Source organism: Exophiala xenobiotica, assembly GCF_000835505.1.
Source record: "Exophiala xenobiotica strain CBS 118157 unplaced genomic scaffold supercont1.3, whole genome shotgun sequence".
NCBI classification, from domain to species: Eukaryota; Fungi; Ascomycota; class Eurotiomycetes; order Chaetothyriales; family Herpotrichiellaceae; genus Exophiala; species Exophiala xenobiotica.
Window position 1 is genome coordinate 4,933,365 of NW_013562492.1, and position 20,573 is coordinate 4,953,937.

The window sequence follows — 20,573 nt, forward strand, 5'->3', positions numbered from 1 at the left end:
TGATAAGATGGAGCTTGGACCATTCATGAGTTGCGGACTCCAGCCTGCGCCTGCCAGATACAACATAGCCTTGCGCTGTTACCCAGAATACTAACAAGCATCCTTTACTTGCCCATTTCCTCTGTGATTACATGCTGCTGGGCTTGATCTTCAGAGGCCTGCCCAAGATAAAGACCTTTTCAACCATGGCCTGCCCTCACATCAAAGTCGCAGCCAATGATTTCCTCGACTTCGTCAATGCTTCCCCCACGCCGTTTCATGCAGTGAGGTCCGTCAAAGAAAGGTTAAGCAAGGCCGGGTTCCAAGAGATCAAGGTGAACTGCTTCCACACAATCGTACCCTCTGTAGATCTGACCTTAATTTCTTCAGGAGAAAGAATCATGGGCATCTACATGCCAGCCTGGTGGTAAATACTTCCTTACCCGAAACAGCTCTACCATTGTAGCCTTTGCAATTGGCAAGAAATGGAAGCCCGGCAACCCTATCTCCATGATTGGAGCTCACACCGACTCACCCTGCCTACGCATCAAGCCGGTCAGCAAGAAACAAGGCGACGGTTTTATTCAAGTTGGTGTGGAAACATACGGCGGCGGGCTGTGGCATACATGGTTCGATCGTGATTTGGGCATAGCAGGAAGAGCCATGGTAAGAGGGAAGGACGGTAATGTCGTTCAAAAGCTGGTTCGGGTTGACAAACCAATTCTGCGCATACCTACATTGGCAATCCATCTCGACCGCCAGGAGACGTTCTCCTTCAACAAAGAAACTCAGTTGTTCCCCATTGCCGGACTAGTCGCTGCCGAACTCAAGCGTCAAGACGAAAAACAGGACGAGGGCTCGAAAGAGGGTGAAGATGAACAATCCAAACCATTCACACCACTGAAGGCTATCACAACGAGGCATCATTCTCATATCGTCGAGTTGATTGCCTCGGATGCTGGGGTATCACCAGAAGATGTGATTGATTTTGAGATTGTTCTCTACGACACGCAAAAGGCATGTCTTGGGGGCTTGCAGGACGAGTTCATCTTCTCTGCAAGACTTGACAACCTTAATCAGACATACTGTGCAACTATGGGATTGATCAACTCGCTGCAGTCGGCTTCCGCCCTGGACGACGAATCCTCTATGCGCCTTGTCGCTTGTTTCGACCACGAAGAGATTGGCAGCATGACAGCACAGGGAGCATTTTCAATGATGTTACCTGCGATTATTCGACGACTTTCAGTGCTACCTTCCTCATCGTTCACAGAAAACGGCTCCGAAGAGTCTTATGATCATGCCACTGATCCGGAACTGTCTACAGCCTATGAGCAGACTCTTTCAAGCTCCTTCTTGCTGTCAGCAGACATGGCTCACTCAGTCAATCCCAACTACGGAGCCAAGTACGAGTCCGACCACAGACCGGAGATGAATCAAGGGCCTGTCATCAAGATCAACGCTAATGCCAGGTATGCTACAAATTCTCCAGGCATTGTTTTACTCCAAGAAGTTGCGAGAAAGGCCGCCAAGGTCATCGAGACCGATCCCGAGGGCGTACCTCTACAGCTTTTTGTAGTTCGAAATGACTCGAGCTGTGGAAGCACTATCGGTCCTATGTTGTCCGCTCATCTCGGTGCTCGAACTCTCGATCTTGGCAACCCACAACTTTCCATGCATAGTTGTCGTGAGACTGGTGGTGCCGATGATGTTCATCATGCTATCAGATTGTTCAGCAGTTTCTTCCAGCATTACTCCGCTCTGGAGAAGACGATACTGGTTGACTAATTCGCCCTGGGCTGTTGCTTGAGCGAGCGCCATGGATTGCAGTCAATTGGTAGGTTCAATAGCATCCTTAAATGCAAGAACACATGTTGACGCCTGTGCAGCGGCTGTATTTCTCTGCGGGACCTGCTTTGCTGTGTTGCGGGTCTTGGTCTTTACTCAGCTGTCATGGAGATGAATCATCGCCGACCATCTCCCAAAATTCAAGTCTATGCAGGTTGACCTGATTGTCAAGCCTTACTCCGTACTCATCTGCCAAATATTTGACATCGATAACGCAGGCTCGGTTGTCAGGGATGTGGAGTGCACCTCGAAAATCCCTGTTGATGTTTCCCCAACGATGATATAAGAACCGTAGTATAGCCGTGACACAATTCGCGATATTTCCTTTCGACACCAACCCAACACTTGTTTGACCTTCCCTATACCGCTCATCTCTGTGGCCATTGTTATCATGACAACGCCTGAGTACCTCACAGGCAACACGGAGGCCATTCGTCGATTCATAGACAAGTATGATGTCCGTTGTTTCTCCATCCTTGACCCCACCGAACCCAATGCCCCAGAGTCGCAAGCACGCTCGAACTCACATTAACTGCGTGACCAGGTCTTCCTATTCGATTGCGATGGCGTCCTCTGGTCTGGCGACCACCTCTTCCCCGGCGTCGTTCCCACACTGGACCTCATACGCAAAAAGAACAAGCAAGTGGTCTTCGTGACCAACAACTCGACCAAGTCAAGGCAAGACTACAGGAAGAAGCTGGAGAGCATGGGCATTCCTGCAACTGTGGAAGAAGTCTTTGGCTCGTCATACTCTGCAAGCATCTACATCTCACGGATCCTTCCACAACATCATCCACAACTGAAACAGAAGAACAAAGTCTTCGTCGTCGGCGAGGCAGGTATTGAAACCGAGCTGAAAGCCGAGGGAATATCACATATTGGCGGCACAGATCCTGCATATAGGCGTGAAGTAACTCCCGAAGACTACAAGCTGCTGGCTGCTGGGGACCCGTCAGTGCTAGATCCAGATGTCGGCGTCGTGCTCATGGGATTGGACTTCCACTTCAATTACCTGAAGATGTGCTACGCCTATCACTATATCAAGCGAGGAGCACTGTTTCTCGCCACAAATACCGACTCGACCCTTCCGTCCGCAGGAACCCTCTTTCCCGGCGCGGGGTCCATGTCTGCTCCACTGGTCAAGATGCTGGGTGGTCAGGAACCCATGGCATTCGGAAAACCGAACCAAGCCATGATGGACGCTATCGAGGGCAAGTTCCAGTTCGACAGAAGTAAGGCATGCATGATCGGCGACCGCGCCAATACCGATATCAAATTCGGCCTGGAAGGTCAACTTGGAGGCACTTTGGGCGTTTTGACGGGCGTTGCAACCAAGGAAGAGTTTCTGGAAGGCGATACACGGCCGCACTATTACGTGGATAAGCTGTCAGATCTGCTCGAAGGTGCAGAGGCATAAGACTATGGTGAGGAGGTGGACAGTGCTACCTCAAGAGGAGACCATGATAGACTACTGAGGAGAGCGGACGCCTTGATAGAGCGAAAGATGCATCAACCTACGCCACGGGCGACAGGACAGGGCGAACATCGACCCATAGACATCAGTAGACCTTACATTTTATATCATCACTCGTCAATGCATATGCATACACTTTACAGCTCACAGTAATGCCTTCCTATTCGACTCAACCTCGTCCCAGCCGTTTCATCTGCTCCCTCTGCCAGTTCTGTGAAGTTACTCCGCCGTCCGACCCAAGTGCCCACGTCCTTGCCCTGCGCATTTCCAAAGTATGCATACCGCTCAACCCAGTCACATTGATCCAGCCACGGTATGGCCTCATTCATGAACTTCTCGACTTCCTCGAGACTTGCCTCACCATCACCCATTGTTGAACAGGCGAACTCATTCACCCACAGCGGCAGCCCGTACGTGGCGTGCATGTCTTCTAGAAAGGCTCTCATATCTGCGAAGCACGGACCGTACCAATGCACGACCAGAAAATCGATCCCATCCTCACCTCCCAGCTGGGACAGAAACGAGCTGAGCCAGGGCTTACTCCTGCCAACGTCGCTGCTCATCCCCGGACTACCGAGCCTTAACCCGAACTTGTTCTTCGCGGGCAGGACGATGCGCCGCCACAAGTCCACCGCAGTCTCGACGCTGAGATTCGCTTGCTCGCTGATCTCGGGCTCGTTGAAGCCTAACAGAGCTTCAGCCTTGAGGCCGCGGTTCAAGAGGATGTCGCTGAGAAATGCGTCGACGTCCTTGGCATTACCTGCCGTGCGGACGCAGGGGATCCATTCGACTTCGACAGGCAGTGATTCAGGGACCCAGAGTTCCCAATTAAATACCCACGAGATCCGCCCGGAGCTGTAGTACGGTGCGTAGAGTTTGAATTGTGAGGCTGAGGAGTCCCAGGGCCAGCCAAGGCCACGTTTGCTTCGTGAGGCGGAAGGTGCTGACTGTTGTTGAGTGGACAGGGATTTGGGCTTACGCGGCGGCGGCGGCGGTGGTGGTCTGGCTTTGTCCTTGAGATCGTGGAGTTTGGAGTTGGTATCCGACAGCATTGTTGTTCAATCACGTAGCTGGAGGCTGCTGGAGCTTTCTTGTCTTACTACAATTGTGGTGGTGGTGGGGGAAGTATACTGTGTACAGTGCAGCAAGCTGTGTGGGTGCTGCTTTGTCAAAGATGTTTCAGCTTCGATGGTCACTGCGGATCGCCAAAAATGGTCGAAACTACCTTTGCTGTTGGCTGTTGGGTTCCAAGGTTGTTTGGCAGTTTGGATCCAGTTTGAGGCCCAATCTTTCCAGTTGCAGGCGAGGCAGACCCCGGGGGTTCTAGTGACTATAATTATCCATTTTGTCTCAGTCGGATCGCCGAGCCACATTCGCAATCAGCACTGCACGAGTGTGCACGCTGCCTGTTGCCGGAAGATGCGAATATGCCAGAGACCCAGTCGTGCCAGTACTGTCAGTAGTGTGACGGTGTCCTTGCCGATCGAGAACGGCTTACGACTGCTATCTTCACGGTTCTGGAAATTCTGTTGGGCTGGCTTGGTCGGTTCCCTGCTCTCTACGCAGAATCGCCTCGATCGCAATGACTTCATAGTGCAGCGGCTGCACGTGGAGGTCGCCAAAATGTCGCCGATCCAAGGACAAGGATACATCAGGATTGGAAATGATGCGCCGCACATGCATTGCTACTGACGCACCCACTTGACGTCTACACAGCCGTGACAGTATCTTCAAGCTGTGGCCTTTGTACCAGCATTTTTGGTGGTGGCATGACATGACATGACATTGTCCTGCACTTCATAATGACGAGATGGCTGCATTTCGCCTGCGCTTCACTGTGTCTGACTTGCTTCTTAGCCCGTGGTCCTTACTTGTCCTCGATCCTGAGATGAGGTGCTAGAATTACACAGTCTCGAATATCCCTGTCGCAGCCAGAATCATGAATAGTCTTTGGATCACCTTTACCATTCTGTCACCTTGCTGCCACATCTCATCATGACCACCCTCGACCGACATCTCTGAATACCTGCAGCCTTGAGTTTCCCCTACATCATCTGCTGGGTGCGTTTCGTGTCTTGCGGTAAGGGCATATTTCATTTCCTCACACTGCTCTGGCTCGACCAGCTCATCCCCGTCGGCCGTCACTAGAAGGAATGTCCGTCGGGAGCACAGTTTGTTCCATGAGACGGAATGGGAATCAGAATCACCGCAACCATGTTCATAAAAACGGCACGGAGAGGCATGAGCCCACACTTTCTCGACCTCGCCATAGGCTCCCTTGATGAACGATGCATACACCTCCGCGTACGGTCCGTCCTTGTGGTTCTCGAGCAGTCTTCCGATATCGTAGATACCCGCCAGACCAGCCAGCGCTCGCGGAGCTGGGGACCCCGTCTCAACATGGCGTTTCAGTGCTTGAAATGCTAGAGTTGCACCGCACGAATGGCCGACAAGTATGTACCTGTGGTCCGAAAGGCCATACTCACGGCGAAGGACAGCGATACCACTACACACATCGTCAAGGTGGTCGGGATGCTTGGCTATCCGGAGGGAAGAATGCGGTGCGGTCTCAGGGTCCTGCGGATATGATGGATGTGGTGAGAGTCGGTATGACAGCGAGGCGATGGCAAGAGTCTTGCCCTCTGGTATTCTCAGCTCCGGCGCAGTATCTGATAATAAGATGGAGACCGCTGGTTCCGCAAAGTTGCGAGCAGTTATCGTAGGATCCCGCCAGGCGCCACCATGGATAAAGCTATATGCAAAGGTGTCAGCAATTCACTCGAGAGTGTCTTGCTCTTGTGAATTGAGTAGAAGACAAGCTAGGTCAAGTCGGCCACGTGGAATAAGAAGGAAGACGACTTACACGATCCAGAACACCGAATCAGCGGATTGTACCTGGGGCATCCACACCAGCACTTCTTGTAAATCATGGTCGCCGAACTTATGAGAGCTTGGCTCGACCATTGTAGAAACTGTGGTCTTGGTAGGCCACGGTAGGCCTGCCAGACAAACTGAAGGCGAGGAATAGAACGCAGTAATAACAATGTAACTTGACCTTCGGGTTGTAAACTCCGCTCCTCCGCTTCCGCTTTCGACCCACTTCACTGAGCGACGACGACCCTTATAGTATTATGATTGTCTCCTCAGTATAGAGTGGACTTTTAAGGAGGCATTGATCCCACGAGATAAAAACAGAGCAATATGGTCGGACTCGCAAGGCTGAAATAATCGATCATGTGTCAGGCTGTGCTCTTCTATTTCCTATGGCTTGGCAGTACTAGAGAAGGTACGGAGTGCCTAGGTAAACTAACGGCACAGCCACGTGTTTAATTATCCTCTTTACACGAGATCGCAGTGATATAAGTTCGTCTATAGACGATAATCTAAATTAATAAGACTTATTTAATATATAACGAAAAAAAGTTAAAAAAATCAAAAACTAAAGAGGTCCGAACGTGGTTCGAACACGTGACCTAGAGATATTTGCCAAGGGGGACTGCAATCTCTCGCTCTACCACTGAGCTACCGAACCAAGACAACTGCCCAGTCTAACACAAGACATGGCTCTAATTTAACATCAGATTTTAGGCAATTTTCCAGCACTTATAGTATATATATAGCTTTTTTAGCCTGGGAATGACTAATTAACCTTGGGGACACCAAGACACCTAGGAGGGGTGACCTCGCCGTAAATTTACCATCTCTTGGCCTCGTACTTTCATCCAGAGTTTTTGGTAGACAAGCGGCCAGCTCTGGGGATTCTGATTGAATTCCTGAGACGCCGTCAAGATTGAGTGTAGATGTCTGTACAGAAAATGAAAGGTACAGTCTCGGAAAAGCATGATGATTCAAAAGATGTACCCGCGAGGCCGTCAAAGCGTCGAAAGATATCGCATCCATCGCGGAAGCCCGAGCCCCAAGCCAAATACAGCGCGACGACTACCAAGAGATCATCGCGAAGAAGAGTTCTTCCACAGCCACCACGGCTGATGCGGCCTGAGTACTCTAGCAGTGGTCCAAAATCAAGAGCGCCGTCCACAAGTCACTCAAACTCGAAACCCGCCTCCGGAACATCAACGCCCCTGACCATCGCCGACCCAAGCAGCAAAGTGGCGTTCGTGAAATCACTACTCGACCAAGTATGGGCGCGTAACAAGAACCAGCACCGCACGCAACCATGGTGGAGATCGCTTGGCATCTTGAAAAAAGCAATCACTCAGCTAGTGGTGCTGGACGGCAAGCAACGCCAGCTGCGTCAACGAGCTACCGCGGCCGTGGACGCAAAGACAGTCAGGAAGCGCTTCGAACAGGAAGCCCAGATTAGGATAGAACGAGATGTCTGGAACGAACGGATCCGCGAGGTCCTCGTTCCGCGCGCCTACGTCGGATTCACGGGACTGGTGGCTGACAAGCAGTTCGCAAATCTGGGCGTGGTACTTGTGGGCGTGCTTGCGGATGTGATGAGCGTGGTCGGCGCCCCTACGCCCTCAAAGGAGGAGACATCGACATCTCCGCAGGAAGATGTCGAAGATGTGTATGTTTCACACCAGCCAAATGGCAAGCCGAGATCTCTGACCGCAACGAGCCTCCGAATCACAGGGCTGCAGGGTGGTGAACTGGTCGAGAGGATGTACGACAGTGATGACGCAGGGGAAGTCATCGAGAGAACGGAGAAGGACGAAACACCTTCGGATCAAAGACGACGCTCAATCAGCACGACACGAGGCCCAAAATCGATGGACGGGACCGCCGCCGATGCCACCAAAAGCGATCCCACGGAGTTGACTGCAAGTAATGACAAGGAGGACGCCGATATAGGTGGAAGCCAGGCAGATGAGGAAGGTCCGCAAACACCGCAAACCGAAGCGCAAGCACTATCTGCCTTAGGAGCGGCAACTTCTCATGCAGACTCGTCCTTGCGCTCGAATCTTAGATCAGAGCCTCGAGCATCCACAAGTCGCGGCCGAGATCGTCCGACATCCACCACGTCGAAGTCCAGCAAGGAGAAGAAAAAGAAGAAAGGCAAGAAGAACGCAATCGATGACCTATTTGCTGGACTTTCGTGACCACAGGACAAGGATCAGCTGTGACCTACCGGATCTGCGTCAGTACAATCCAGCGACTCTGAAAGTATTTCTGATGGACACAAGATATAATGAATATCGCTGACGGGCTAGTGGCTGGTATATCGTTAAGGCGCACGCATACCACCAGTCGATCCATGAGTAATGTCTACTTCATTCCTAAATTGAACGCCATGCCCTTGAGCATTTCCCGCCTTCCAGGATTCTTGTGTCCCAGTCCACACCGTTCGCTATGCAAAATGCCATGTTCATTACAATAAATTTCAAGTAAGATGAAGCCTCCCAATTCCTTTGGATATAATATCCCCTGAAGTCGCTATCATCGCCGATACGTATCTTGTATACCATAACCCCGGTCCCGGTCCCGATCTCGATCTCGATCTCGATGCTCACGCTCTCTTTCCCAATCCCGGTCCCTATCTCTTCGGTCTCGATGAGCATCTCTATCCCGATCTCTTATGGGACTTCGACTTCTCGGGCGTCGATCTCTCTCATATGGTCCGCTTTGCGGCGGCAATGCCATGTTATCCATATCACGCATTCGTCCTCTATCCCGGTCAGGACCACCTATACCACCGTCATCGTAGCGAAGTGGATCACCATAGTCCGGGGGACCATGAGGATGATGCGCTTCCCTGAACGGTGGCCGCTCATCTCTTCTCCGCCCTTTCATATGGGGCGGTCGTTGCTCAGGATCAGCACTCGAATACGGTGGCACATACGTATCGCGGTCGTGAGGTGCGCGTCGACTGTCTATAGCAGGTCCATTTCCAGCCCCGGCAGGCACTCTGTGCCTTGGTGGCGGAGGGCCCCGGCCGTCATCTCGGTAAGGTGGTAAATCTGGTCCGCCATAACGATGAGAATCATTCTCTGGGACTGGAGGTCGTGGCGGTAGGCCATGCTCGGCTGGAGGGCGCCGAGTGTAGCCATCATCATACGGCTTTGGAGGTCCTCTTGATTGATCGTATGGTGGACGATGAGGCTGATCGTACGGCGGCATGTCTCGATGGGGTGGGCCGCGGTGATCACGCACGTAAGCACCGTTCTGTCCAGATGTAGGCGGTCTGCGACCATGTCCGTGTGGGCCGTAGCCATTGTCGTGCGGTCGACCACCAGGTACCCGTGAACCAGGGCCGGGCGGCCCTCGTCCGTCATATGGAGGTAGAGGACGGCCATTGATTCCCCATTCGCCCTGGGAAGCAATGCCGACCGAACCACCTGCGGGTGCAGGAGGCGGTTTTTGCTTCTGGTCTCTGAATTTCTTTCGGTCGAGCTCGTGGGAGTCTTCGAAGGTTGGTAAGTCGCCAGGCCTTGCAGGAAGTGGGTCTGTATGGAAGTATGGGTGTTTCAGTGCATCGATGGCATTAATTCGTCTATGCCAATCGAGCTTCAAGAACTCGCCTAGCAGAGAAAGAGCAAGAGGACTGAGTTCACGGAAGACACGGCTGAGGGTAGGTTGTCTATGCTCGAATTCGGTAACGCCCTCGCAGCCAGGAAGTTCCCGCCAACCGGGCATCGTACTGTCTGTTGGTGAGCCAACCAACTCAAAAATGATTTGAGCTTGATTCAAGTCAGTGTTGCCGGTCAGAATGGGTTTTCTCTTGAACATCTCGCCAAATACGCAGCCGACTCCCCACATATCAATGGCAGTGGTGTATTTGCGCAGCTGGAGGAGTAATTCAGGCGGGCGATACCATCGCGTAACGACCAGAGTGGTGTATTCTCTCGTGGCTTCACCTCCCCCATGGCCGGCTCGAGGCGGGTCATCATGGTAGGGCCGTGCAAGACCAAAATCCGCGATCTGCAGAATACCCCGATTGTTGATGAGCAAGTTGGCTGCTTTCATGTCTCGGTGTAATATTTTGTTCTCGTGGAGGTAGGCACAGCCTTCGAGTAGTTGTTTCATGTAGCATTTGATCTGTGCTTCGGTGAAATTGACCTCTGGATTTTCAAGCAGACCGGATAGGTCGTGGTCCATATATGGCGTGACCATGAACATGCTGGGTTTTTTGCTTGCGCTCTTTGGTCGCTCAACGGCCATCTCCTCCAGTTTCAGAATGTTGACATGGTCCAGTTGTTTCAGCAGTTTGATCTCTCGCAAAGCCGTTATGGGAAAGCCATCCTTCTCATTATGCATCAAAATCTTCTTCAGAGCGACAAGCTGTCCCGTCTTTTTCGATCGCGCCTTTGACACTTCTCCGAAAGTGCCTTCACCTAATTTGCCCATGTACTCATATTCTGTTATCCTCGAGCACCCGTGGAAGCGCGGACTGCCATCGGCTAGTCGCTCAAGAGACTTGGGAGGGCGTTGCGGTTCGGTGGACATTGTGTCGTTTAATGCTCAACAGGCCGCACGAGGCCTCGCTGATCTGGTGTTGTCAAGTGTCGTCTGCGTTGCGCAGGTGAGAAATGTTAGTGACAAGGCCGAGGCCAGAATTGAAGACTTTGTCTCGTCATCTGAATTTGTCTCTGGCCGGGCCTGAGAGGTGGATGGATGCAGAAAAGCAATGACGGTACAATGTTGTTTGCGACAGACGTGATTCGGTCGGTGTTGACGTTGTTGAAATAGATGTGATGATGCGTGGGTCGGATCGGCTCAATGTCTCCAGCAAAGCCTCAAACCCTACTGTGGTACGCAGGATATCAGGTTGGGCAGTTGCGACCAGCACGGTTGAACCCAACTCTGAGAAAATGACATGACCAGTGCATCATTTGAGATTCCGATCCACGTCTCGCTATGGATCTTGCTCCTGCGCTGCAATTCGGTCCAAGCGGATTATCTATGTTCCGCGCCCCGTCTTCTACCAATTATACTGGATGAGGCTGACAAAATACCCTAGTCTCAGATAGATTAGCGCGGCGGCCGTTCGACTTTCAAGTCGCAATGGCACCAAACCAGCCCGCAGTCGAGAGCTTCATAACCCCGACACAACAGCACTCCAGCTCCCGAAGGCCGAAGGGTATGCTTGTGACCATATCGATTCTAATATCCAACATACCAGTCGGTCGACACTCGACAAATCGTTGAAATGGCTGGTCCCGCGCATGGAAAACCAGTCTGGAAGGGCAACCACCCCGTTGGGCAAATCAATGCCCAACGACCCCTGTACAGATTCGCTGCGACTGGTCTAGGAGCAGCTATGTGGTTCTTTGTAAGATCACCCAGCTTTACTTCAAGTTTCGCCTGCTGACAGCTGCACAGTTGTTCTACAGAATGAAGAAAGATGGCCCTGCACTCCTCGGATGGGAACACCCTTGGGAACATGCGTCGCACCACCCAGAAGGCGGCAGTCACGGCCCTCACGGCACCTTTTAAGCGAAGACGCACGAATCATTGTACATACACCTGCAAAGACATTTATGGGCGTTGAGGAGAGGGACAATTACACCTCGGATGGATACCGTTGAAAGAAAGTCAAGATAGCAACACACTGGTTGAGGCCGAGTCATGATCATCAGTATCAACTCGTGAAGAGAATGGCAAGCTCTGTCAATGCCCCAAATACTCGCCTTGCTTCCCGTGACTGCTTCTTTCGAACAGATAATGGCTGACACCCCAAGTATCACCACGCTCATACGCAAACAGTTCCGCGCACGCCATATAAAAGATCTGCCATCGATAGAACCACATGGCTGCTTTGTCCTTTCCATACGTGTCCTCTAATCCCGGCCATATCTCCTGCTTACTGGCGTTCATCTTGCTAAGCCAGTCCTCGCAGGTCTGTGCATAGTGCTTCCCACTGACCCACCACTGTTTCTGCAGCGTCAAATCGTCTTGGAAGAAGTGCAGCAGATCCGCCGATGGCATCGTCCCACCAGTGAAGAAATGTGTGCTCATCCACCCTTCCTCAAAATCATACGGCGAATCCTTGTGGGTGAAGATGTGAACAAACAGCTTTCCACGGGGTCTCAGCGTCCGCGCGAGCTTCCGCATCAGCAGCTTGTAGTTCTTCATGTGCTCGAACAGCTCAATCGAGACCACTCGGTCGAAAGCATCTGGCGTAAACTCATACGACACCACATCACCAGTAACGACCTTCAGGTTCGCCAGGCCCTTCATCTTGGCCTGCTCCTCGATATACAACTTCTGCGTCCTGGAGTTCGAAAACGCCGTGACATTTGACTTGGGGAACAGCTCGGCCAGGTACAGACTGGCACTACCCCATCCACAGCCAAGGTCAAGAATGTCCTGACCATCCCGTAGGTCCGCTTTCTGGACGTACGTCTCCAGCATAGCGACTTCGGCCTGTGCCAGTGTTTCCTTGCCGGTAGGGTAGAGACAGCAGGAATACTTCATGCGCGGGCCCAGACAGGCTTGCAACACCGACGTACCAACTTCGTAGTGCTGTGTGTTGGCTTTGTCTGTCTCGATTGCGATAGGTCGTTGGCGCAGAGCAGCCACATAGGACATTTTGCGCTCGTATGCTTCAGCCAGTGACTCGGCCTGGGTCATCTGCAAGCGCTGAGCGAGTTGTCGCCTGATTCCGACCCGAATGACAGGAGAAGGTAGCCAGCCATTGTCCAACAAGTATTCTAAGAGAGCTTGTTAGAGAGGAACACAATAAATTCATGCTCCGAGTTGAACTACCTGTTGGGTCCATGGCAAATTGATATGTCGATATCTGGTATATTACGCGCGAAACGTTCAAGAACTTTTGCAGTACACGGACTCTAATACAATAGAGACAAGGTAGCACATGTCGAGCCCTCACAATGTAAATCAGGCTTTCCATCCTTGAGACGTCCAGAGTTTCGGGTCGTTTGGGTGAACTCGACATCGAAGTATCAAAAAGTGATGACGTTGACCAATAAATAGTCGGAGAGACCATGTCTCCGCCGTACTTGCCATTCAATACTCACCATAAGAACATTTCTAGGATCCTGATTGTCTCTATTTGTCGCTGTCTATGTGCTGTTCAAGGGCTATTTACTCTTCTGTATATCCTCAATAATGACTTTGTATCTCTTCCTGACTTTAGGATGTGAAGGTCGCAACTTCAACTTCAGCCGACCCACAAATTTTGCAAGAAGTGGGAAGAAATACCGCTCGGCGAGGTAGGCCACGGCGGACCCGGCCACTGCTAATGCTAGCAAGAACAATTCATAGTCCAGCGACATCTCGGTCAGGTCCATGAAGTCAGCGAGCCATTTCGCAGGGTCGAGAAGCATGTACAGAGAAATCAATGAAGCCACCGCAAGCGTGACGCAGAAAGGAACATTCGTCGTCATGGATTGCCGGAAAGGAGGTCCAACGCTCAATACCACCCCGGACAATGTGTATTGAAAACAAGACACCAAGAACAGAGCGGTGTTCTGCGAGTTGTCGACGTTGGATTTTTGCTTGTTGAGTTTTGGCGGTATGTACCATGGTTGACTCTGAACCGTTTCGAATGCAATCAATTGGACAAGAATAGATAGCACAATCTGACCAAGCAGAGGAGTCAGCACCTTTCTCGAGACGAGATTGGCTGTCGGCCGCTTCTTGCTCAGAATTGGGTATGCGCCGGTCCAGCCCATGAAAATCGCAATCGGCAGGATCAAGGCCAGGTCGATGAACAAAAACTGAAAGTCGCCCAGGTTTGATGCTGATGCATAGAGGAAGCTGACAGAAGTGAACTGAATTGCCGAATACAAGCTCATGTATTTGAAGCAGCAGAAGCTTGTCACGAGAGCTGCTCGCCCTTCTTTGATCAACGTCGGTACACATGAAATGTCGAAGATGTGGCTGGTAAATGGCGCCGCAACAGACGCTTCTGCTTCGGAAAGTGACACCCCAACGTCTGCAGCCTTTAGCGCACCGCAGTCATTAGCACCGTCACCACAGAAGCCACAGCAATAGTCGATGCTTTGCAGCTTCTCGACCAGCTCATGCTTCTCGTCAGGTGACATGCGGGCGAACACAGCCCCTTTCACGAGCATTCTTTGTAGAACTTCCAAAGAGCCATAGTCAACAACCCAGCGGAAAGCATCGCCCGTGACAGCTAAAGTATAGTCCCCGATGGTCAATGCATCATACGGGGCGGCGGTGTTCTGCTCGGCAGGCAATTCCAGCGGGAGTAATGTGTTCTCGTCAAGCTGGTAGATCTGGTTGTCCACGCTTTCCCAGATCAGCCGAGCTTTCGGGTCCATCTTGTCCCCTTCGAGGAAGTGAGGAACGAAGCAGTGCTGGTCGCGGTCAATCAGTCCACATTCTCTTGCCACGCTGATAGCGGTCAAGATGTTGTCACCGGTGCACATGACGTTACGAATGCGGGCCTCATTCAACTCCTCGATGATTTCCGTGGTGATTTCCTTCAACTTGTTCTCGAAGACGATGAAGCCAAGCAGCTGAAGCCTGGATTCTGCTTCGGACCTCTCCATGCTCTGGATTTCATCCCAGCTTACCCGGGAAATGTACCTTGACGCACAAGCAATGACACGGAAGCCTTTATGGGTGTAGTAGCTGAGAAGATCGTCAAAATCATCGGGTATGCTTGACGCCGTACAGATGTCCTTCATGACTTCAGGAGCACCCTTGACATAGACGCTTGCTCCGGGATCCCCATGTTGACGGACGATGACGCTGGCACGTCGTAGATGTGAGACAAAATCGAATGAGCGTAGTACGCCCAATTCAACCCGAACTGGGTGAGGATTGTCCTCGGAATCTTCCAGGTCGTACTCGAATCCGTGAGGAGGGCGGGCTACACTAGGGGCAGTCTGATGCGTCCCTATCTCAATGAAATGGTTCGTGAGGCGGGACCCTTCTTCAAAGGACCAGCCAGTGAACTGAAACATTTTCAGGTCGAGGGGATCACCAATAAGCTCATCCTCGACAAGTCGAAGTGAATGACAGGTGGCCATTGCATAGAGCATACTCTTGTTGACACGATAGTCGACCGTAGGGTCACGGTCGTAAGACGCTGGAGGCAAGATCGCATGAGCTTCTTCGAGGATATCCCCAAAGCGAATTTCTGGATGCTGGACGAGCCTGACCCCCAAGACGTCCAATCCATCCTCAGTCAATGTTCCGGTCTTGTCGAAGCATACTACGTCCAATTTGCCTGCGACGTTGACTCGTTGCGGGCTGATACAAAAGATCTGTTGTTTCCTAAGTCGGGATAGAGCAAAATTCGTACCGATCGTCAAGGTTGCTGGTAGGGCTGGAGGCACAACTATTGTAATGAGATCCAGAGCTCGAACAACGATGAGATGCCATGCTAGGCCCAGCTTGACGAAGTTGATGAACGAGGCAACGAAACCAATGGCAGCAATAAAGCCCATGACCGAGATGTACCGAAAGGAATCCCGGTAGAACTTGAAACCCGATGGTTTGGGGAAGAGCATGGAACGAACCAGAGCGCCCTTGGTGGTGTTGAACCCTGTGCGAACAACCATGGCGAGAGCAACTGCCTCGTCATCTTCGGTATCTTGTGGCCGTCTCGCTCGAATTATCTTTGTTCCGCAAAAGAGGAAGTATCGAGCGACGCTTGGGTGAATTGAAGCCGCACCAAGATCAACATATGGCAGAGCTTCGTCCGTAATAGGTACCTTTGAAACTGGAATGGACTCCCCTACGCCAATCAGCATTGCTCAAACTCTTTCAGTACGAAACGTACCAGTCAGCATGCTTTCGTTTATGATACAATCACCGGACAAGAGGAGACTGTCACAAGGTATCTGCGAAAGTGAAGGGTCCGAAACTTCGTAGACGTCTCCAGGCACAAGATCACCAGATTGGGCAGAACGCCCTTGCAGCTGTCAGCACCAGGTACTGAGCTCGGCAACGCACACTTACAGAAGCCATTTCGGAGCACGCGCACATCGCATTCGAAACGCGAAATTTCCCTCAAACGACGCATTGTCTGAGGCATCGTGAGTGAGGAGACTGGCGGTGCACACTAAGGCCACTTACCGAACGTGTTTCAATGACAGTGCTGGAAATAGAGAAGACAGATATCAGGAAGATTGCCGCGGCGTAGTAATAGTATTCATCCAGGGACCACAAGACGAGACTTGCGACTTGAAAGATGTAGAAAGGATGAAAAGCCTACATTCTGTTAGTGTTTTTGCGATGAGGGTTTGGGAAGAGACTCACTTCATCGAGAAGGAGCTCAGGTACGGTCTTCTCCTGGATCTCGATCATGTTCTTGCCAAAGACCTGCTCTCTTGGCTCCCTCTCTTCGGTATCCAGACCCTCGCGTAGGGCCTTGACGGCCTTCCACTGAGGATCCCACCAGTCATTGTTGAGGACGAATTTGTCCTCAATAGGATGGTACAAAAACCTCATATATCTGTAGTCAAGGTATCTCAAAACAGGGAGTTCTCTGTCTTCGTCATATCGGTAGGCATTGAGCTTTTCCTTTCCAGAACGAGTAAAGACAGTCGACAACGGATGGCCATATTCCTCGGAGGACACATAGTGAACAGTAAATTCGCCCCATTGGTTCTGAAATCTCTTAGCTTTTTTTCTGGGACGTTTACGTTCAGGCCCGTATCTCACCTCAATAACAACCCAAGAGCATTTTTTGAGGGGCGTAGGGCACCCAACCAGGAATATGCGCCATCGTGGAACCCAACGAAAGACAAGATAGCCGACACCAGCGGTCAAGACACAGATTGCAATGTACAGGAGGAACCCGAGAGTACTGGTCGAGAAACCAGCAATGACCATTTCAAAATCATCTGCGCTGAGATAGATTCTGTGCGTCACATTCCCGCCCTCGTCGTGCTCTTGCGTATCACTCCGTGTGGAAGCATGCCTTCGAAGTAGCGGCTGGTCCACTGAAGCTCTGTGTCTGCTTGAAGATTTGCGATGAAGCGAAGAGCCGTCCCCAGCTTCAATATCGCGTTCTTCTGCGGGTATTTGTCCGTCCTCTTCGTCACTTAGGAACTCGACAGCTTCCTCATCATCAGAGAACTGTGGCGACTCTTCGTCGAAATACGTGTACGAAGTGATCGAACCGGCTCGCTTTCTGTGTCGGCCTTGGTACGCAAATGTATTTTGACTCGAGGGAACGCTCTCTGATATCGGACCCGACCATGGCTTTTGTCCGTCAATTAGGAGCATTCTCCATGAAGCATTTGGGTACACAAACCTCTTCGGTTGCCATCTCAACCTCAGATACATAACTGGCTGTACTCATGTTCGAGCCCCGGCGGGTTATGCGCCTGGCAGAACTGCTTCGCCTAATAGGCTGCGCGCCTGGGCGAGATTTGTCTGGATCCATCTTGATAGAATGTGCCACTCTGGCACTGTCCACGGGGTTTAAGGCATCATACTGCGTGTAACGGGTTGGAAAAGACCGACGGCAATGATCTTGGGTGCCGTGTCGTATGAAACTAAGGTATCTAAAACTGCAGTGAACGGCAAACGCCAATGACGTTCGAGGGGGACTCGAGCAGTCGCCAAGGATGCCGCTTTAAGCGATTCCCTCCTCTGAACGACGGGGGACCTTTATCTCGAGCTTGTAAGGTACTTTAAACAAGACAGAGTCTGGCTATCAGGACGAGCATTGCTGCTCTCGTACGTCGTTGAAGTCATCGCCAAAGAGGAGGAAGAACAGGCGGAGTAAACAATGGTTTACATTGTCATAATGAGAAATAATGCCTAGGAAGGCTTTGTAGCCTCAGAGCTATTCTGAGGCGTTGGCTTCGACACCCACCCCCAAAGCATACCTACCTAGGTACGGAGTACCTAGATGCAGTTTGGAAAATTGCTTACTACAGTACACGCGTCGCATTGTTGACTACCTGACTCCGTACTTGTAGAAAATTGCGTACACTCAATGACTGGACAAACACCTAATTTGATGTTGGTTTTTCAGGCGGCGAGATCCTCTTATTGTCGTGGCCTGCCGCGAATGCCAAGTCGATGACCGCCTTGGTGGGACATTCAATCGATCTAAGCAGCGGGATTTCGTACAGAGCGTGAGCGTGGCGAGCGTGGTGGCACTCACTCAGAATTGGCCTGTGTCCCACGCTTCATGAGCAACGGACTAGCGGCGAGGTTTTTCTGTAGGATGCCGTCAACCAGATTCAACCACCTACCACTTTCCCATTCTTTCGACATTTTCACTCCCCATCTGTCAAAGGAAGGCAGTCACTTCACCTTCTGATCCAGCTGTTCTCCGATCCATTGTCGTGTGTTTCGTTCCTGCAGACTTTTCGGGGTCCTAGAAAAATCGGTTCTCAACAGTTATCCTCTACCAACTTCTTTCGACCGCCGACTGTCCTTTTCCCATCGAAGTCTTGGTATCAGTTCAACAGAAATGGATTTACCAAAGCGCAATGCCGGTGCACCGTAAGCTCATCTCTACCAGGTTTCGAGTCTTCTGCTGTCGATCGAACGCTAACATGGCTCTCAACTCCAGGACGCCGCAGAACAGTACGTCCGCCAATAAGTCCAGCCTCGATCTAGTCCACTAACAATTCTACAGCACCGGCCAGTAATGCGCCGATCTCCTCGCATGCTCAGGCACCTACGATAGGCGACATTCCAGAAGGTATGGTAATCGAGGGTTTGGGAAATGGGCGGTTAGCTGACAATCCGCAGAGGACATGGATCGCGCCGCCGCCAGCATCTTTGCCTCCAATCCTGCACTGGTGTCACTCATGCAGAACAAATTGTCCACGCTTGTCGGCCGCTCGTCTGGCTATATTGAGTCGTTACCGCCTGTTGTTCGCCGCCGTGTCACCGGCTTGAAAGGCATCCAGAAAGACCATGCCAAGTTGGAAGCGGAATTCCAAGAAGAAGTGCTACAGCTCGAGAAGAAATACTTCGCAAAATTCACACCGCTGTACGAAAAGCGAGCTGCCATCGTCAATGGAGAAACCGAGCCTACCGAGGAAGAGATTGCCGCAGGCAAATCCGAGGAAGAGGACGAAGAAGCAGAGCCAGAGGCCAACAACGAGGAGAAGACAACTGCTGAAGATGCAAAGGGCATTCCGGAGTTCTGGCTCTCGGCTATGAAGAACCAGATTTCTCTTGCTGAGCTCATTACCGACCGAGATGAGGAAGCCCTTCGAGCTCTGACCGACATCCGGATGGAATACCTCGACCGACCTGGTTTCCGGCTGATCTTCGAATTTGCTCCCAACGACTTCTTCACTAATAAGACAATCTCAAAGACGTATTTCTACAGAGAAGAGAGTGGTTATGGTGGCGACTTCATCTACGATCATGCTGAAGGCGACAAGGTCGACTGGAAGGCAGGCAAGGATCTCACTGTCCGAGTTGAAAGCAAGAAACAGAGAAACAAGAGTACGTTGTCTTTGGGGGAAAGCTTTACTCGATGCATACTGATATTGGAACAGACACCAAGCAAACCCGAGTCATCAAGAAGACCGTCCCCACGGAATCCTTCTTCAACTTCTTCGCTCCTCCAGTCGCACCTACTGACGAAGACGATGTCGCCTCGGATATTGAAGAGAGGCTCGAGCTTGACTATCAGTTGGGTGAGGACATCAAAGAGAAGCTCATCCCCCGCGCCATTGACTGGTTCACTGGCGAAGCTTTGGCATTTGAAGAATTTGAGGATGCCGAAGATGCTGAGTTCGACGATGAGGATGACGAAGATGATGAGGACGAGGAAGAGGCTGAATCCGATGAAGAAGATGAAGAAGAGGGAGGCAAACCTCGATCCCAGCAAGCTTCAGAGTGCAAAAACCAGTAGACTGATCACGCATGGGTCAATGTGGATGAATCAGTTGGAAACTGCTTCCCAGACAGATGGATGTCTTGTACTTTGTGCATGAGTGGAAGCACCGCAGATCGGCAGGATACGGTTTTCCATGGTGCAAACACAACCCCGTACCCACCCGCTTCGAGCATAATGGGCGTTTGAGATGCCGGGGAAGTGATCCCATAATCATGGAGAGGATGGCTGGGTTCACCAGGCCACGGGCGGTACTTTCACTTAGTCGAGTTCATACGGCGTTCGAGCACTATCACACAAGCAACAGAAACTCCACGGGCAATGTGCAATTATAGTCACAGCCTCAGCAGTATGTAGTAATCCTTCCCCAGACCAGGATAGTCATATTAAAAGAAGCCGTTTTCTGTCATTCACAAATTGACTTTGCTGTCTTGCAGTGATCAGATCCATCGCTAGAAGCAATGCAGCTATCACACGGTTCACCCTTGCACTTGCAGAAATTTGGTGCCAGTACCCAGTAGAATAGGGGCCCTGGGCCTGGTTGCGGACAAT

General features: G+C 51.4%; 10 protein-coding genes and 1 non-coding gene across 13 annotated transcripts; 5 read left to right on the forward strand and 6 right to left on the reverse strand.

The window, feature by feature from the left end:
- Window positions 1–86: 86 nt before the first annotated feature.
- PV05_06117 lies at window positions 87–2,160 on the forward strand. Of its 2 annotated transcripts, XM_013462706.1 has the most exons (3): window positions 87–314; window positions 370–1,816; window positions 1,869–2,160. In XM_013462706.1, the coding sequence occupies exons 1-2, from the start codon at window positions 132–134 to the stop codon at window positions 1,765–1,767; spliced, it is 1,581 nt and encodes a 526-aa protein (XP_013318160.1). In that variant the 5' UTR covers window positions 87–131; the 3' UTR covers window positions 1,768–1,816; window positions 1,869–2,160. The 2 variants fall into 2 exon arrangements, with proteins under 2 accessions (XP_013318160.1, XP_013318161.1); XM_013462707.1 differs by lacking the exon at window positions 1,869–2,160 and having other exon boundaries at window positions 370–1,863.
- A 1-nt stretch (window position 2,161) lies between these two features.
- Window positions 2,162–3,442, forward strand: PV05_06118 (uncharacterized protein). Its single transcript, XM_013462708.1, has 2 exons — window positions 2,162–2,284; window positions 2,372–3,442. The coding sequence occupies exons 1-2, from the start codon at window positions 2,219–2,221 to the stop codon at window positions 3,242–3,244; spliced, it is 939 nt and encodes a 312-aa protein (XP_013318162.1). The 5' UTR covers window positions 2,162–2,218; the 3' UTR covers window positions 3,245–3,442.
- On the reverse strand, window positions 3,379–4,813 carry PV05_06119 (uncharacterized protein). The gene has a single exon (XM_013462709.1). It carries the CDS (start codon window positions 4,351–4,353, stop codon window positions 3,439–3,441), a length of 915 nt encoding a protein of 304 aa, XP_013318163.1. The 5' UTR covers window positions 4,354–4,813; the 3' UTR covers window positions 3,379–3,438.
- Window positions 4,814–5,088: 275 nt separating this feature from the next.
- On the reverse strand, window positions 5,089–6,512 carry PV05_06120 (uncharacterized protein). Its single transcript, XM_013462710.1, has 2 exons — window positions 6,165–6,512; window positions 5,089–6,053 (listed from the first exon to the last, which is right to left on the reverse strand). The coding sequence occupies exons 1-2, from the start codon at window positions 6,263–6,265 to the stop codon at window positions 5,204–5,206; spliced, it is 951 nt and encodes a 316-aa protein (XP_013318164.1). The 5' UTR covers window positions 6,266–6,512; the 3' UTR covers window positions 5,089–5,203.
- A 234-nt stretch (window positions 6,513–6,746) lies between these two features.
- On the reverse strand, window positions 6,747–6,833 carry PV05_06121. Its single transcript has one exon. It is a non-coding gene; the product is annotated as a tRNA-Cys (tRNA).
- Window positions 6,834–7,054: 221 nt separating this feature from the next.
- On the forward strand, window positions 7,055–8,535 carry PV05_06122. Of its 2 annotated transcripts, XM_013462712.1 has the most exons (2): window positions 7,055–7,835; window positions 7,887–8,535. In XM_013462712.1, the coding sequence occupies exons 1-2, from the start codon at window positions 7,102–7,104 to the stop codon at window positions 8,365–8,367; spliced, it is 1,215 nt and encodes a 404-aa protein (XP_013318166.1). In that variant the 5' UTR covers window positions 7,055–7,101; the 3' UTR covers window positions 8,368–8,535. The 2 variants fall into 2 exon arrangements, with proteins under 2 accessions (XP_013318166.1, XP_013318165.1); XM_013462711.1 differs by having other exon boundaries at window positions 7,055–8,535.
- PV05_06123 (serine/threonine-protein kinase bur1) lies at window positions 8,459–11,081 on the reverse strand. The gene has a single exon (XM_013462713.1). It carries the CDS (start codon window positions 10,709–10,711, stop codon window positions 8,705–8,707), a length of 2,007 nt encoding a protein of 668 aa, XP_013318167.1. The 5' UTR covers window positions 10,712–11,081; the 3' UTR covers window positions 8,459–8,704.
- Window positions 11,082–11,297: 216 nt separating this feature from the next.
- PV05_06124 (uncharacterized protein) lies at window positions 11,298–12,027 on the forward strand. Its single transcript, XM_013462714.1, has 2 exons — window positions 11,298–11,537; window positions 11,588–12,027. Exons 1-2 carry the CDS (start codon window positions 11,415–11,417, stop codon window positions 11,699–11,701), a joined length of 237 nt encoding a protein of 78 aa, XP_013318168.1. The 5' UTR covers window positions 11,298–11,414; the 3' UTR covers window positions 11,702–12,027.
- On the reverse strand, window positions 11,876–12,986 carry PV05_06125 (uncharacterized protein; the record flags this gene model as incomplete). Its single annotated transcript, XM_013462715.1, has 2 exons — window positions 11,876–12,918; window positions 12,974–12,986. 2 exons carry the CDS (start codon window positions 12,984–12,986, stop codon window positions 11,876–11,878), a joined length of 1,056 nt encoding a protein of 351 aa, XP_013318169.1.
- A 214-nt stretch (window positions 12,987–13,200) lies between these two features.
- Window positions 13,201–17,699, reverse strand: PV05_06126 (uncharacterized protein). The gene is made up of 7 exons (XM_013462716.1): window positions 17,463–17,699; window positions 16,868–17,410; window positions 16,463–16,813; window positions 16,280–16,414; window positions 16,163–16,229; window positions 15,984–16,115; window positions 13,201–15,938 (listed from the first exon to the last, which is right to left on the reverse strand). Exons 1-7 carry the CDS (start codon window positions 17,592–17,594, stop codon window positions 13,309–13,311), a joined length of 3,990 nt encoding a protein of 1,329 aa, XP_013318170.1. The 5' UTR covers window positions 17,595–17,699; the 3' UTR covers window positions 13,201–13,308.
- Window positions 17,700–18,326: 627 nt separating this feature from the next.
- PV05_06127 (uncharacterized protein) lies at window positions 18,327–20,438 on the forward strand. Its single transcript, XM_013462717.1, has 5 exons — window positions 18,327–18,667; window positions 18,738–18,751; window positions 18,804–18,869; window positions 18,920–19,627; window positions 19,681–20,438. The coding sequence occupies exons 1-5, from the start codon at window positions 18,636–18,638 to the stop codon at window positions 20,037–20,039; spliced, it is 1,179 nt and encodes a 392-aa protein (XP_013318171.1). The 5' UTR covers window positions 18,327–18,635; the 3' UTR covers window positions 20,040–20,438.
- Window positions 20,439–20,573: the final 135 nt, after the last annotated feature.